Source organism: Rhinolophus hipposideros, assembly GCF_964194185.1.
Source record: "Rhinolophus hipposideros genome assembly, chromosome: 14".
NCBI classification, from domain to species: domain Eukaryota; kingdom Metazoa; phylum Chordata; class Mammalia; order Chiroptera; family Rhinolophidae; genus Rhinolophus; species Rhinolophus hipposideros.
The window spans coordinates 63,521,644-63,538,287 of record NC_138060.1 but is presented as its reverse complement, the minus strand read 5'-3'; the positions used below and the strand labels follow the sequence as shown (position 1 = coordinate 63,538,287).

Sequence of the window (16,644 nt, the reverse complement as noted above, 5' to 3'; positions counted from 1 at the left end):
CGCTGAGATCCTGCCTGTGCGTGTGCACCTGCCCTGGGCCCGGGCCTGGTGACAGAGATCTCACCCCCCTCACAGAGCTGAGGGTCCAGAGCAGGAGCCACAGGCAGCTGCAGATCGCAGGGCAGTATGACAAGTGACACAGTGGTGTCGTCGTCGGATTAGGTGGGTACAGAGCAGGAGAACCAACCCTGTGTGCTGGGCCCAGGAGGGCTTCTCAGTGGAGCTCAGAACTGCCGAGGAGAATCCCTCTGTGAACGTCACACGGCTGTTTCTGTTCCCCAGTTCGGTTCTGGTTTCCTGGACCTGCTCTGCCTACCTCCCTGCTTGACCCCTTTCCACAGAGGAGAGCTTACAGTGGCCCAGCTCGCCATTTCCTATGGGGAAGTCATACCAGTTTGACGTGTGTACCTTGTCTCTTCGCAAAACTCTCCTTTGACCTAATGTCCCATGGGCAGAGGCACCTTTGAATGGGTCCTTCCAAAACTCCACCATCCGAGCCGCTGCTCCCTGGAAAACAGTGGTGTTCAGGGGGTGGGGATGTATGTCGCATATTTTAATATAGTTTTTCAAAGACTTAGTAGTTTGACCTTTGAAGGTACCGTAAGGATGGCCCAAGTCAGTGGTTTCAAACTTTCTCGTGTTGAACATCTCCTGCAAAAATGGACCAAGTAAAGCAAGGCTGCTCTCAGAGGAGAAAGCACAGGACACTCGAACCTTCCTTTCCTCCCTCCCCAGGGAGATGGGGGCGTCCCAGGGATCCCCCAGGATTCTGCGGGGCCCAGCTGGAACACCAGTGATCTGGGCAGGTGGGCGGCCCACGGACCACGGTTAGAATCCTCTTTAAAGATGCCCACTCAGCCAGACACAATTTCTCAGCCAGAAATTGTCAGTAGGAATCCTTTTTCAAAATGATGGTTTTAAGCGGGCTCCGCAGCTCTGAGTGCCGCCCTATGGGTGGTGTTCCGGACACATGGTGTTTCTCTGGGTCAGGGTCTCCTTGTGGGTCGAGAGAGGAGAAAACATTCTCACCAGGAGAGAGTGATCCACTCCCTGGTGTGAAGAAATGCAGATAAGCTCTGAGAAAGATGGAACTGGCCTTTTGAAGTTGCCCAAGGTTTTTGTCATATTGTAGCCTTACCTTCCAGTTGGTACTGTTCAGTACAGATAAAGCCACCGAGTTTGACTTGGCCAAGTGGGCAGTTGCTGCCTTAAGCGAGCTTTGTTCACAGTAGTGAGAGACTCGATGGGAAGGACTGACCTAGAACCATTTTGCAGGTGCTTTTGAACCTTCCCGAGACGGCTGTGCTTTCACCTGGGTTAGAGGATGCAGGTCCTGGTCTCTCCACTGAAGTCTGTATAAGCACAGACTTAAAGTCTTCCATTTCCTTAAGCCACCCATCTCGACTCGGTCCCTGCCCTCCAAGGGAGACCACGGAATGAACAGGATTTCGGTCGCCCAGACCAGGCCGGGAGGTGGTGTGCTGAGGGGGAACTCTGTTCCCTGAGCAGGGAAGGCGTTCCTAGGGGCCTCCTAGCGAGTGGCGTGCCTCTGCTTTGCAGAGGACAAGAAGAAGTGGAGCTGAGTTAGGCAAAAGGGGCTCTGGCTAGACATTCTGCAGAGCCGTGGGATGGGAGAAGCCTTCATGTTGGCAGCCGACCGGCCTTCATGGGGTTTGGAGCATGTCACCTTGGTGACTTCCCAAGTCCCCTTTCCTCCGTCCATTCAGTTTAATTCAGGTGACTTCAGTCATATTCATGATGTACCTGCTGCCCACGAGCTCTGTGCCAGCTGCTGGGCACCTGTCTGTCAGCATGGTCCTGGGCAGAGCTGACAGACGTCTGTAAGCACACGATGAAGTGTGAGCACGGCTGAGAGAGGTGTGTGCCATGCTCTGGTCCCACTGGTTCAGGAGGGCTTCCTGAAGGAAGTGACTGGAGACCCACTTGGAAGGAAGAGGAGTTCATCGGGGTGGAGCTAGGGAGAGAGTGACAGAGGGAACGGCATGGCTGAAGCCCTGCAGGCAAGAGAATGGAGCATGCTGGAAGACAGGAAGCAGTTCTTTGCTGCTAGGCAGAGAGGGGCATTAAGGGAGCGATGACATCACTGGGCAGAGGGGGGCATTAAGGGAGCCGTGACATCACTGGGCAGAGAGGGGCATTAAGGGAGCGGTGACATCACTGGGCAGAGGGGGGCATGGTGGGAGCGGTGACATCACTGGGCAGAGAAGGGCATGGTGGGAGTGGTGACATCACTGGGCAGAGGGGGGCATTAAGGGAGCCGTGACATCACTGGGCAGAGAGGGCCATTGATGGAGCGGTGACATCACTGGGCAGAGAGGGCCATTGATGGAGCGGTGACATCACTGGGCAGAGGGGGGCATGGTGGAAGCGGTGACATCACTGGGCAGAGAGGGGCGTGGAGGGAGCGGTGACATCACTGGGCAGAGGGGGGCATGGTGGAAGCGGTGACATCACTGGGCAGAGAGGGGCATGGAGGGAGTGGTGACATCACTGGGCAGAGAGGGGCATTAAGGGAGCCGTGACATCACTGGGCAGAGAGGGCCATTGATGGAGCGGTGACATCAATGGGCAGAGAGGGGCGTGGAGGGAGCGGTGACATCACTGGACAGAGGGGGGCATGGAGGGAGCGGTGACATCACTGGGCAGAGAGGGGCATGGTGGGAGTGGTGACATCACTGGGCAGAGGGGGGCATGGAGGGAGCGGTGACATCACTGGACAGAGAGGGGCATGGTGGGAGCGGTGACAGGAGTCTGAGAGGCAAGTCAGCCTTGAGAGCCACTGTGAATTTCAGCCTTGGGTAGTCACGCCCTCTCCTGCTCTCTTCCTGAATACTCCCCGACCCCATGCTGCGTGGGGAGGGCTCAGCCAGACCCTCAAAGGTAGCATCTTCCCTGAGGAGCTGGAGCAAGGAATGGCTGCTAAACCCTCCTCTGGCTTCCTGTGGCCCTTTGAAAAATAGTCACCTTCCAAAAGCCCACATGGTCCCAAATAGTTTGTCCTTCCTGCACCTCCCGCCCAGATCTGAATGAGGTTCACTTTTTAGACTAGTTAGGAAGGCTGGAGCATAAGGGACTGAGGTTAATTGGGGGCAGGGGGTAGTTTAATGATGAGTCAAACGTTAGACTTGTTTGCCAGCTTTTAATCTGTGCATTTATAAATGTTTTAATTATACAAGGAATACATAAATATATTGTCACTATAAATGTTCAAATGAAAGTAAGTATTTAGCTAAAAAGAACTGCCCCTCTTCCCATTCCCACCCCTCTACCAGAAAGAGCTGTTGTTGGTGTGGACGGTATCGTTCTATCCTTTTTCTAGGTATTTGGATGGGAGCATTGAATGCACATTCATCTTGGCCTTTTTGTTTTTGTAACTTAACCGTATGTCCTAGAGATCTTTCCACCTTGGCACATGCGGACCTGCCTCAGTGTCTCTAATTTGCAATATTAAGTGATGTTGATACAGTGCAGTGTATGTAACTCCTGCCCGACTGATGGGCATTTAGGTGGTTTCCAGCCCTTCGCTGGTGCAGACGGTGCTGCGGTGATCACCGAGCACGTGCTTTGTGAGCAGCAGTCAGCAGTTCGTAGAAGTGTAATTGCCAGGTCGGAGGTCGCATTCACTCGGTCATTGGATTCTAGCTTTTGTGGAACCGATTTTCTACAGTAAACACGTGTAACTTATGTAACTGCACAAAGGAATATTTGTAGTTAATTTTTGCTTCTTTTTAAGAAGAGATTAATGGAGTCTCTGACAAAAATCTCCTCTTTATCAAAATAGACTCTGCTCTTTAAGGTGGTTGGAGGTGGCTTGCTTGATTTTGTTGAGGAAGTACCAGCTCTCGTGTCACTTGTTAACATTACAAATTTACCTGGAGAATATGTACATTCCCCGGGAACGTGCACACAAGCCCACACACGTACTCCCTCGTGCCTGTTCCTTTAACAATGGAAACGGACATGCAAGGTAATCCAGGTTCTCCACCCTGGCGCCAGCCTAACACCTTATTTTGTGGTGAACCATCCCAGTCCTAGGCTCTGAGATGCAGCATTCAGACCATGCCATCATCGTTCCGGCATAACCACTGTCCTTGGAAATGTCAGCTGCCTCTGAGCTTAACACTGGTGGGAGGACGGCTGGGCTGGAGGGGGAAAGAGAGAAATGGGAGCTTGAAAAAGTTGTCTGACGTGGGTTGTCAAAGAAGAGCTCTCCTCCACCGTATCCCGGATCAAAGCACTCTCGAGGGCCAGCCCAGTGTCTGGCCGTGACCACAGACCACGTCCGTGGTGACCACCCTGGGGGCTGGCCCTTCCGTGCTACACAGTGCTGTTCCTCTCTGCTGCTGCTGATCCATCCAGAGCACCAACCCATTAGATACTATCAAAATGGCAGGGTGATGACCTTTTCCCTCTTCTCTCTGCCTTTCCTCCTCCAACCTGGGGACTGCCTAATTGCAGAATTTTCTGCGTTGCCAAAATAACAAGACCAACTACAATTTGGTATGTGAGACCCTGCAGTTTCTGGACTGTATTTGCGGAAGCACAACTGGAGGCCTTGGTCTTCTCGGACTCTACATCAATGAAAAGAACGTCGCCCTCATCAACCAAACCCTGGAAAGTCTGACCGAATACTGTCAAGGACCTTGCCATGAGAACCAGGTAATCCCATTTTTATTTGGGAATGGGGGAGGGGGGTAAGAAGGAAGGTTGTCATTTCGGAAATGTTGTTCCCAGGGAACTTCCTAGTTCAGAAGTCACATAGCACCAGCCTGGCAGCCTAGGAGGTCAGTAGAACTGGAGGCCATTTTCCCAACAGTCAGGAAGGAGCTCTGGGGCTTTTTATGCTTCAGAACTTGACCTAGTCACGGATGTTGGTCTGTCCTCACTTGGCTCGGCTTGCTTTAGTTTGAATGTCTAACTTGAACTTGACCAGGGATAGATATTAAAGTTGGAGTTAAATTAAGACCAGAAGACTGAGATCTAAAATGCTAGGGAAGACTCAAAACGTGGCTACTTAATGCAAGGAAGTTTAAACCCAGCTGGAGAGAAACCTTGCTTATATGTAAGACAGCTTGAAAGTCATGTGAGAAAATGTATAGTTCAGATTTCAGCACCGTAGACATTCAGAGAAGAGAAGGACCCATTAGTTTTGACCTTGGCCTCTCGGGAAATATAGTTTGAGAGTGGAACCCAATAGTTTCTTGAGTAGAGTCATTGCTTCTCCCAGGTTTTACAAGTTTTTGTGTTAGTGCAAGGATGAGTATGATTTTTACTCAAATTACAGCTCTATGCTGGCTGCAAGGGGTAGGCCGATGCTTTAAATGGCCAGTTCTAAACCCAGTGGCCAGCGAAGGTAGGATGTGGTCGGTTACTGGAGAACAAGGCCAGAACCTCCCCTCAGAGGAGCAGAACGGCTTCCAAGGGGGACAACTCACTGTATGTGAAAAACCTGGTCTTAGTTGACTGTGAATATGGCTAGCATTTGGTTAAGTCCGCTTTCCTCTCCCAGTTCCCTGATGAGACAGAGGGTGTCGTCCAATTTAATGAATAGGAACCAACAAATTATAATAGCCTTGTGGGAAAAGGCTTTATCTGACATCTGAGTGTATTTCCTTATAACCTCAAGTTTGCTTTTCTGCCAAGCAATGTTCCTGTTAAAAGGAACATTGGACTGAGGTCTGCTGCAAATGGGGATCTTACCTGGGCGGAGATGATTAATTTTTATGTGTGAATTGAACAGGAAACTTGCTTTCCAAGCGTAAGCCTTAAGTAAAAGTATGCAGTATGAACACTGAGTGATGTACAGAGAACGGAACACACCATGAAAGGGGAAAACGGGGCCCAGAGCCCAGAATCAGTCACACAGCATATTTTCCCTTAAGAACAAAAGCCGACTCCCCTGCACTGTCTGGATTAGACACGACCAATTTATCAGTTCCAGTGCATGGGGACTTTCCTACTGTTTACTGTTAATTCTGAAACTAGAGATTTTCATCTGTCTTTTATTTTTACCACTTTCTCACGGAAAATTTGCAGCTCTCCCCTAGAGACATTACTGGGAGTGGCAAGCATTGTGTTGAAATAGCAGTTCAGCCTGTTGGCACTGACATCTGATTTATGACCAGCGTGTGTGTGTGTGTCCTCAGAACTGCATCGCCACCCACGAGTCCAATGGCATTGATATCATCACCGCCCTGATCCTCAATGACATCAATCCCTTGGGAAAGAAGAGGATGGACCTGGTCTTGGAGCTGAAGGCAAGTAGACCCTGAAAGCCAAACACAGTAGCGTTTGGAAACAGTCACTTTAGCGTTTTGCCTCAGCATCTGACCTGGCCATTGTTGTGAAACTAAATATTAAAGGCAGATCTTTTCAACTAAATGAATGATCCACGTTGCAAGTTCTGACTGAAACGCAGAACTTCAGTCTTTCGCTTCCAAGTAAGGGTCTTGTGACGGGAGAGCAGCTCGTCATGTCTTGGGTCACAGCGAGTGAGAAGTCATTGCTCCTAGCTGACAGGCCCATTCGAGCCACAGGCAAGCCATCAAAGCCTTGATTCCGAAAGGCCTGGCCCGGAAACAGTGTGGCGACCATTCCCTGTGTGAGCATTTTCCATTGAGGAAAAAGGGCCTGTTGAAGATCATACAGTTAAACCTACGTAGGCCCCAAAAATGCTATTTTCACATTGCCAGGGAATTCTTTTTTCGATTCTGTTGTTGATTTAGCAGAAGGTGGCTCGTAAATGTTGGTTTAAAATGAGGACAGTTCCCTGGCCGGCAGCGCCCTGGCCTCTGACAAGCTTCTCGGAATCATGTACAGATGTTGAGCTCCGGAAGCCTGACCTGGGAGCTCCACTGACACGGTGCCTCTGTCGTACCAAATGGTTTCAGGCCTAAAAGTACCGACTGCAAGGTACTCGGCCGCCGGGTTTGCAGGCTGGCCTCTCGGATGTTCGAGAAGCTGTTCTACCATTCCTGAGGTTGATTTCTTAAGCGTACTGAAAAAACCCCAAAACAAGCCCTCACTCCTATGTCAGGGTTCCAGAGTTTCTCTAAGAGTTCACAACACCAGTTCTGAGAACTGAACTTGCAGCCCACCCTGAGGTCTAAAGGGTATCTCGTGTCAGCCTCACTGAGCACTTTTCCTTCTTCACCGTTCCCATGTTGAGGCGTGTTGGGGTCTGTCCCACAGCAGCGAACACTTGCTCATGTCGCGGAACCGCCCAGAACGACAGGGGTTAGCCACAAAGCGGACCCGTATTTACTGCATAAACGGTGTCACAGGAGAGAAAGTTCATTGCAGAGGTGTTAATAACACAGAAGCGTAGGAACTGCACCATTATTTTTATTGTTCCCTTAGTATTTGGTAGCGAGAGTCCAAACTAACAGCTGATTTGGGTGTAGGGATGAAATAGAAGCTTTTACGGCTATTTTTGCCTCCTTTTACAACTTGTATTTTACAGTTGACACCAACTGTCATTGAAGCTCCCATCCCTGGCTGCCATTTATCAGCGTCTCTAGGAGAACCTGAGTAAACTGGGGATTCCCTGTGCTCCTGGCCAGCATTTCAGTGACTTTTTCAACTCATGCAGCATCTGTGGATTAGTACAGAAATGTCTGCCCTTTGAAAAGCCCCCGTCTGATAGCGCCGCGGCCCGATTGCACTGCGGTGACTTGCACTTGGGAAGGAAAGAAATACTGCCCCCTGTCACTCAAAACGATTTTCACGTTATAACACACAAGCCCACAGACGACACTGGCCAGGCCCTCAAATGAGGTCACGCCAGGAGTGCAGGGTGTGGACCCGTGAAACTCTGCGACGGGAAATCATGTTTTGGCACGCACAGGGCACCCGGCGCTCCTTTGTCCTTTTGTGAACTGCTGTCAGCTGTACTCTCATTATAATTTTAGGGCTTTTGAGAGCTGATAGCAATATTTGAAGGTCCTCAGCTCTGCCCTTTGACTGGGTCACCTTGGGAAGAGTCACCTTCATTGTCCACCTTCTCTGGCCTCCGAGGCTGAATGACAGCGTTTCTAACCACACCCCCCCGGGAGGCATCCTGGGTCTAGAGGGCAGGTTCTCCCTGACAACCGTCACCATGGGAGGTCCACGTACCCACAACACCCATGTTACATTTCCAGTTTCCACCAGGACCGGTACCAGGAAACTTTAGGGAGAAACTATGCCCAAATGACTATACACCTCTAAAACCCACATCAGAGCCCACAGACGTGTTTCGGGATCTGAAGTGGTTCACTGTCCATCTGGCGCAGGCGGTTTCTGGTGTTCTTTGCCAAGGCTCTCCCTTGGGGTGAAATGTCTGTCTGACTAGGACGCAGCGCCGTGTCATGGGCACGTGCATGCAGGCCGCCCCCCATGAGGCTCCCTCCATTCCTTCCTCCCTCTGCTTCCCTGATTAGAACAATGCTTCCAAGCTGCTCCTGGCCATCATGGAGAGCAGGCACGACAGTGAGAACGCCGAGAGAATACTGTATAACATGCGGCCCAAGGAACTGGTGAGTCGGAGGCTGACCCCTGGCCATGGCGCCCGGTCGTGGCAGAGCTTGCTTTGTGCCTGCAAAGCGGGAATGGACTTCCTTGAGCTTTTCTTAAAGATGCCCCAGATCAGATGAGGAGCATGAAGAGAACAATGGCCTCAGGCCTCTGACTAGGAAGGGAGATGAGGCGCTGCCCTGGTGAGTGGTGCCCTGCCCTCTTCCCTCGGGCACGACCACAGGGCAGCCACCTACACCCCTCATGGCAGACAGGCAGTGGCCCAGGAGCCCACAGATGGGAGTCTGGGTCCACAGCTGTGCCCTTTTGCTGGGTCCCCTTGGGCAGGCCCTAGCCCGGGGCCTGGCACACCCTTCAGCCTTCTCGAATCGCAGACCCTTTTCTTCTCCTTCCTCGTTCACAGCTGCTCTTTTCACCATGTCTTCATCCAGAGCTAAAGAATTCACATCTCTTCTTGGGGCCAATAGTCTGGGCAACAGAAGAGTGTTTCTTGGTGCTCATGTTTTGAGGGGTTTTGTTTGTTTTAAAGAAAACACCATCTTGTTTGTTTCTGACGGGTGGCGTTCACAGTTGGCTGTGCCTGCCAGGTGGGGTGCTGTCGCTGTGGCCTGTGAGACCGGCGGCTCTCAGACAGTGACAGGAGCTTAGGGCAGGACTCTCTATCTGGACTTTCTCCCATGCAGATGAACTGTAACTGACAGACTTCAAGGAGGGCACTAAATGTTTCTGCCGCCTGTGACCTAGTGTGCACTCGGGGCCAGGCCAAAGTCCCTTTACGTGTCCCTTTAAATGAAGTTCACAGGAGCCCAGCTCTTTGATCTCAGAGTCAGGAGGGAGTCCTCAGCCTAAGATGGGTGTCCTCTCGCATTTACATAACAGCTTATGTAACTGGGGGGGGGGGCAGCTAGGGCTTGTCACGCTTGACTAGGGACGGATGGCTTCACAGAGACCCCATTCCAACTCCCATGAATGGAGAGCATGCCCCCATCTTGGTGGGGAACTGGCAGCCCCGAGGGCGGTGGGTGCCACCGGTGGGTGAGTGACACCATCCCAGCTCGGGGGGCAAGAGTCAGGGGCTTTCTGGAACAAACCTGGTTCTAAGACTCCATCTACACAGCAGGGAAGCCCTGATGTCCAGAACGTATGCACACGTGTGTATGCATGAGTGTGAGAGGTCCAGCCCCCACATCCTAGGCAACTTGTTGTCTGTTCCATCGGAGAGAGTACTGTCCTGAAACCCAGCTCAGAGAGCAAGCAGCCTGTCTCCAGAATTATTTGCAGGGCCTGATCTGGTATCAGCACAGAATTATGGGGCCCCCCACACCTTTGGTCTCCGATACTGAGAAGTAGTCGAATGTCCTGTGGCCTCGTCCCTCGCTCAAGTAGAAGGGCATGCACCACCCACAGGGTGTCTTTTGGTCAAGGGAGAGCGAGTGGGTTTCACTTCTCGTGGCAGTGGAGGGTGGTGGGTAGTGGCTGCCTGTGGCAGTGCTGAGAAGGGTTCTGGGGCTGTGCCCACACCAATCGGAAAGAGTGCTGGGAGGAGGGGCTGCCGGCGTGCGTGCTGCACATGCCAGTCTGCGCGGGTCCTTGACGCGGGGGGTTTGTTTGCTTGGCCCTTCTTGCAGGTGGAAGTGATCAAGAAAGCCTACCTGCAAGGGGAAGTGGGGTTCGAGGACGGGGAGAATGGCGAGGAGGGGGCTGCCTCCCCCAGGAACGTGGGGCACAACATCTACATACTAGCTCACCAGGTACCACCTCTGCCCGGGCCCCCTGCCACGTGCCACGAGTCTGAGCAGGACGTGCCCTTCCCCTGCCTCTCACCAAGGCTCGTTTGTGTCGATGACCACGAGGCTCCCAGGTACCAGGGCAGCCTGACCCGCTGAGCTGAGTCCCAGGACTGATGTGTTCCCACTCTGGTGGGTCACGTCCCTGGAAATCCCGCCGCCCCCCCCCCCCGTCCCCCCCCTGCTTCTAAACACATTCACACTGAGCAGCAGCACGTACTTGGTTGGTGACTGTGTCTGGAGACAACTGAAAGGAGTCTCAGGCTTTTCATAAATATTGATGAGTCTGTCTGAACCATCTAAAGAAATCAACCTCAGCTGCCTTGGCTATCGCGTTTGGAAATCTTTAGCAGCCGACTTGTCATTGTGACTTTTTGTTTGCCTTTTGGGGGATGTGGTCATCCTCCCTAGCCTGGCATCAGAATGCCCTGTTGTGTAATTCTCTTCCCAAGGGGCTGGGCTTTGAAGACACTCCTGTTTCTGGAGGTCACCGTGCCTCCGCTTGCCAGTGTGTGAGCAGCCTGCGTCGGCTGCAGGCTGATGCTTCCTGTCACCTCTTAGGTCCAGGAATTAGGCCTGAAACAATGACAGTGTTGGGCCGAAGGTCGCTAGGCGCTGCGACAGCACGCGGCTGGCAGAAGGGAAGGGAAAGCCTTCTCCCACCCTTATCTCCTCCGTTCCTGGCATTTGGCCACCGAGAGGGTGTCTGACTTGTGAACAGACACCCCAGGGCCGTACAGAAAGCCCGTCTCCCCCCTGCCTGGCTAAAGCAATCGGGGGACGTGGGGCCTTGCGTGGGTGTGAGCTTTCCGTGCTGTCCTGCCAGGCTCCCAGAATAGCTGCCGGGCGCCTTGATGGGTGAAGGCTGCCTGCTGCCCCTGTGCCCTCAGCGCACCACCCGCCCTTCTGCCTCCTTTCCACCCGCATCGTTCCCCTTGCAGAGAGACATGCACTTCCTGTCTCCCTTCTGTGTCCTAGCTGGCCCGGCACAACAAGGAACTGCAGAGCATGCTGAAGCCCGGGGGCCAGGCCGAGGGGGACGCCGCCCTGGAGTTCTACGCCAAACACACAGCCCAGATCGAGGTAACGCGAGCAGGCGCTGGGCTCAGGCCTGCTGGACCCACACGTGTGTCGTGTGCACAGTGAAGTGTTGTGAGCGCCTTCTGTGTACCAGGTCCTGCACTCGGGGCTGAACGTCCAGTGATGGCCAAGGCCGTCCTGGCGCAGGGGGCGGGCACTGAGCAAGCCCGCACTAGGGGGTGGCATTCAGCACGAATGCTGCCCCGGCCACAAGGACAAGTGGGAGGCGTTCTAAGAAAATCCAGCAGGGGGACCCGCGGTCGGCCGTGGTCAGGGAGGCCTGTTCTAAAGAGTGACTTCTAAGCACAGACCTGAGGGAAAATGAGGGTGGAACCGGCAGAGAGTGCAGAGCAGAGCTTCTCAGACATGGGGGTAACAGCGAGGGGAGGCCCTGAGGCGGGCAGTGCCGATCAGAAAGGAGACAGGCAGCCCTGCCCCTGCAGAGTCGGCTCAGCCTCCACGAGAGGGCTGGACTTTACCCTGAGAGCAGGGGGGACCTGGGGACACTTCTGCACAGAGGAGTGATACGATCGGTTCCCCATTAAAAAGACACACACTCCAAACCCTGCTAATCCTTGGTGAGTTCAGCAGGATCCGCTTCATTTTGCAGACGGGAAAACTCTGAAATAAGAGGCCGAGAGGATATGTCACTTGTCCAGTTAATCAGTGGCAGGGCTAATAATCCAGGTGTGCCCGCCCAGGGCCTGTGGGTGCACTTTGTGTTACCTGCATTGTCCCAGTGTGCAGGTAGAATGGACTTCTGACTCCAGGCTCGAGGCAGTCGGGGCCACAGGCCTTGTTTGGGAGATGAGGAAATGCACAAACTCACGGTCAGTGTTGGAACACAGACTCTGAAGGACTGTGTTCGAGCCACATAAAGTACTCAGGACGGAGACTTGTTAAGACTCGATTCTTATCCATGTCTCCAGTCTCTGGGCCATCCTAATAAAGTGCATCATCTCACTGATTAGTTGCCCAGGATCACGTAAGGGGGCACATACTCTTAATGTATTGTTAACGACTATGGGATTAATGTATTGTTAACGACTAAGCTTGATGGGAGGACCAGCTCTCCTCTGGAGCCCTTAGGGGTTTGCAGAGGGGAGTGCAATTTCAGACATCACCTCACAGAGCTCCTCACTTCACTGGGGAGACCGCTGAAGCTTGGTCAGGCTAAGAGGTGTGAACAAGGTCACACACACCCGTTAGGGTGGGTGAAAGGCTGCAGTGGTTTCTCCTGACTCCGTTGTACGTCTGCTGAAAACGTGGTGTGGGTGGATCTTAACTGATCAGGAGAAATGACCAGGCCTGCTGTGCCCAGCTCTCCAGTCCTGCCCTGGGCCAGCAGCCATCTCTTCCAGTTTCCCGAGGACATTAGCTATGCAACGCCAGAGCACGGGGGCCTTCAGTCTGGCCAGTGAGGCTGGGTAGCCCTGACCCTGGCACTCAGTTCTGGCCAGCAGGCCTCCCGTCTCCTCCTCCGTTACCCCCCGAGCCCGGGTGCACTTCTGAGGTCCTAGCATGAAGAGGGCTGAGGCAGAGCCCACCTGACTGTGAAGCTGGCAGGCTGAAGCCTTGGTCCCTGAGTGTACACCTGCGTCACGTGGGGAGTGGATCACGGGCGGGCTCCAGTCACCAGCCCTACCTCACAATTCCGGTTCAGTGAGGTTGGCTTAGGGACCAGGATCGGTGTGATACTGAAGTTTCCTGTAACCTGATCTCAGCTCGATTTGGGAACCACTGGTCTAAAGACCACGTCTCCCAGAATTTATGGAGCCAGGGCTGTGGGAACCTGTCTCTCCCCTGAGAGAGTTTCCCACGGCAGCCTGACCTCACTGCAGCAGGGAGAGCGAGAACCAGATCTTCCTGTAGGGGTGTTGGCCCTGGGCCTCAGCTGACTTCTCCAGGCCCTGGAGAGGAAGAATAGAGGCCGTGTCCCTATTGTGCTGCACCCCGGGCCCCTTTGGAAATCTCTAGCCCCCAGGACTGTGACTCAGCACAGTGTCTTAGAATCTGAACAATCCTGACCAGACTACCTCCTCTCCGGGGACTGAGCCAGTCTGGGAACGGTGCGGAGAAAGCCCGTGAGGTGTCCCCCTGGGGCCTGACAAAGCCCAGGCTAAGTGAGCACATTGGCTCCTGCATCACGCATTTTATTTTAGACACTGTGACAAGTAAGGGGTAGGACGTCACCACAACTGGATAAACCAAAGATCTCTTTGTAAAGCTCCTACCTAGGAAAACAACCCAATCTTTCTGTCTGAGAAAGGGTCTTAGAAGAGGTGTACTGTCCAATGCAAGAGCCATTAGCCACGTGTGACTGTTAAAATCAAGGAAAATGAAACATTCGGCCCTGCTGTCTCCCGGCCACATGTGCCAGTGCCCGGTAGCCACGTGGGACTAGTGGCCGTGCTTTTGGACAGGACACACACACATAGAGCTGTGCCGTCATTGCAGCACATACCATGGGACAGCCCCAGCCTGCAGCCCCAGCTGAATGTGTGTGCAAAGCACAGCGTATGTCGCTCCAGGTAAGTTAGTCATAGTAAAATGCATTGGTCTGAGGTGAGAAAAATACTCGTACAGACTTGCCAGAACTGTTCCCTGTGGATCTGAGACGCAGCCCAGTGGGGGCGTCGTCCCAGCAGAGAAGAGGCGAGAAGAGGTCTGTGTTCCGCCGGGTCTTGGACACCGAGCCGAGGTTGGTGCTCGCTGAGTCAGCGCCTCCGTGTCGCCCCCTAGATTGTCCGCCTGGACCGGACCATGGAGCAGATCGTCTTCCCGGTGCCCAGCATCTGTGAATTCCTCACCAAGGAGTCAAAGCTGCGAATATACTACACGACGGAGCGGGACGAGCAAGGCAGCAAGATCAACGACTTCTTCCTGCGCTCCGAGGACCTCTTCAACGAGATGAACTGGCAAAAGAAGCTTCGAGGTGGGTGGGTCCGCCCGCGGCGCCTGCGCGCGGCTCCACGGGTGGTTCTGCGCGTGGCACTGAGTGCACGTGGGCGGGCGTGCGCGCGCGGCTCCACGGGTGGTTCTGCGCGTGGCACTGGGTGCATGTGGGCGGGCGTGTGCGCGCGGCTCCACGGGTGGTTCTGCGCGTGGCACTGCGTGCAGGTGGGCGGGCGTGCGCGCGGCTCCACGGGTGGTTCTGCGCGTGGCACTGCGTGCAGGTGGGCGGGCGTGCGCGCGCGGCTCCACGGGTGGTTCTGCGCGTGGCACTGAGTGCACGTGGGCGGGCGAGCGTGCGCGGCTCCACGGGTGGTTCTGCGCGTGGCACTGCGTGCAGGTGGGCGGGCGTGCGCGCGCGGCTCCACGGGTGGTTCTGCGCGTGGCACTGAGTGCACGTGGGCGGGCGTGTGCGCGCGGCTCCACGGGTGGTTCTGCGCGTGGCACCGCGTGCAGGTGGCGGGCGTGTTCGCGCGGGTCCACAGGTGGTTCTGCGCGTGGCACTAAGTTCAGGTGGGCGGGCCTACGTGCGCGGGTCCACGGGTGGTTCTGCGCGTGACACTGCGTGTGGGTGGGTGGGCGTGCGCGCGCGGCTCCACGGGTGGTTCTGCGCGTGGCACCGCGTGCAGGTGGCGGGCGTGTTCGCGCGGGTCCACAGGTGGTTCTGCGCGTGGCACTAAGTTCAGGTGGGCGGGCCTACGCGCGCGGGTCCACGGGTGGTTCTGCGCGTGACACTGCGTGTGGGTGGGTGGGCGTGCGCGCGCGGCTCCAGGTGGGAGCGGAGCTGCTGTGACTTACGGTGCTCCGCCTCTGGTCACACACCTGTGTCGCGCTGCATGGGCTCCCGCCTCCCGTGCAAAGCTTCTGGAATGCCCTTTGGGTATCGGGACACGTGACACGGAGCAGAAGGGAGGGAGAGGAGGCCAGGTCCTGCGGCTCAGGAGGGCGCGCACCTGCGCAGGGAGCTCAGCCGGCCAGACGGCCCACGTGCCAGCACACCTGCTCGGAAGACGCTGCTCTTCCACTTTCAAAAGGCCGCTCGGGTTTTAGACTCGAGTGTGCTCTTCTAGGCGGCGGGATCGGCTGCCACAGGAGAAGCGTCGCTGCTCAGCAGCGGGTCCTGGGATGGAGCCCTCCCATCCCGGTGCAAAGTGCTCATTAGAAACCGTTGGACGGGGCTGCCCAGCTCCTGGTTTTGTTACCGCTTTAACGTGTCCCTTCAGTACGCGCGCACCGGCTGTTGTGACCCGCTTAGAAAGGCGGGAGCTTTGTTTCCGTCTGTCAGCCAGGAGCTGGGGTTTTATTGGAAGCCCTGGATTCCAGCTACAGTTGTGATCTTTGGGGCGCTCTCTGTGGGGTGGGGCCGCGGGAGGGGAAGCTGGGTGGGAGGTCAGCTTCTGGGAGCGTCTGTCCTCTTCCTGCCCCCCACCAATCTGAGCAGGAACAGACCAGCCTCCCTTACTGCAAGCTGCTTCTGTCACCGCTCTTCTCCCTGTCTCCCTGCACCCCAAGATTTGGCTGCTGGCAGAGAGGGTTGTGCAAGCAGGTTGGCCAGAAGGCCCGTTCCCATCTCACCCCCACCGTATTTTTTCTCACCTGTGAGGGACGTGTCATGGTCCAGCACTTGAAACCATCCCAGAAGGTCTTGCCCAGCCAAGCCCATTCCTCCCCCTGCCCTGTGCCCAGCATCGGACAGACAGGTCAGGAGGCCATTCACAGGACAGCACACGTGCCACCTTGGTACGGACCTCGGGCAGACTCTCCCCTGTCAGCGTGTCCTTGTCACCCACTGCGGGCCGCACTTGAGCTGCTCCAACCCAAGCCCCGTGAATAGTGTTGACCATCTACACAGCTCCATGCCGGGGCAATAAGAGAAAAAGAGACACCCCAAAATAGGTAGACCCCACCCATTTCATACTCTCCTATTTTCAGCTTTGATGTTAAATGGAAGAGAACTTCCTCTTAGTTGCTGCTTTTGTCCTTCACTGGGCTGTTCATGGTTCCAGGTGTTGGGGACAATTCTGAATTCATGGATCCGAACCTGCGTGGTAGTTACTAAAACTGATTTCACCGTGATCGGTGCAGGGGTGCACTCGGGCTGGTCTGATAGGTCCCTTCTCAGAGTGATGTGGCTCTGAGTTCTATCTGCTCTGCCACCCCCACCCTGCTCTGCACCCCCTGCAGGTTACATAACTGCTCCCAGACCCTCACCTGCGAAATGGGGAGGTAAGAGCACCTGACTAATGGATTGACTGCAGAATGGCCATCTCATGTTCCCAGACATATATTA

General features: G+C 54.7%; 1 protein-coding gene across 7 annotated transcripts in view; it reads left to right on the top strand.

Annotated features, from left to right (window-relative positions):
• ITPR1 (inositol 1,4,5-trisphosphate receptor type 1) overlaps positions 1 to 16,644 on the top strand; it is a 295,575-nt gene that overhangs the window by 227,567 nt on the left and 51,364 nt on the right. For all 7 annotated transcript variants that reach the window (XM_081071377.1, XM_081071376.1, XM_081071373.1 and 4 more), the window contains 6 exons: positions 4,480 to 4,680; positions 6,168 to 6,278; positions 8,442 to 8,537; positions 10,164 to 10,286; positions 11,301 to 11,405; positions 14,145 to 14,337. In XM_081071377.1, the coding sequence (XP_080927503.1) occupies positions 4,480 to 4,680; positions 6,168 to 6,278; positions 8,442 to 8,537; positions 10,164 to 10,286; positions 11,301 to 11,405; positions 14,145 to 14,337 (829 nt within the window). The remainder of the gene's footprint in view (positions 1 to 4,479; positions 4,681 to 6,167; positions 6,279 to 8,441; positions 8,538 to 10,163; positions 10,287 to 11,300; positions 11,406 to 14,144; positions 14,338 to 16,644) is intronic.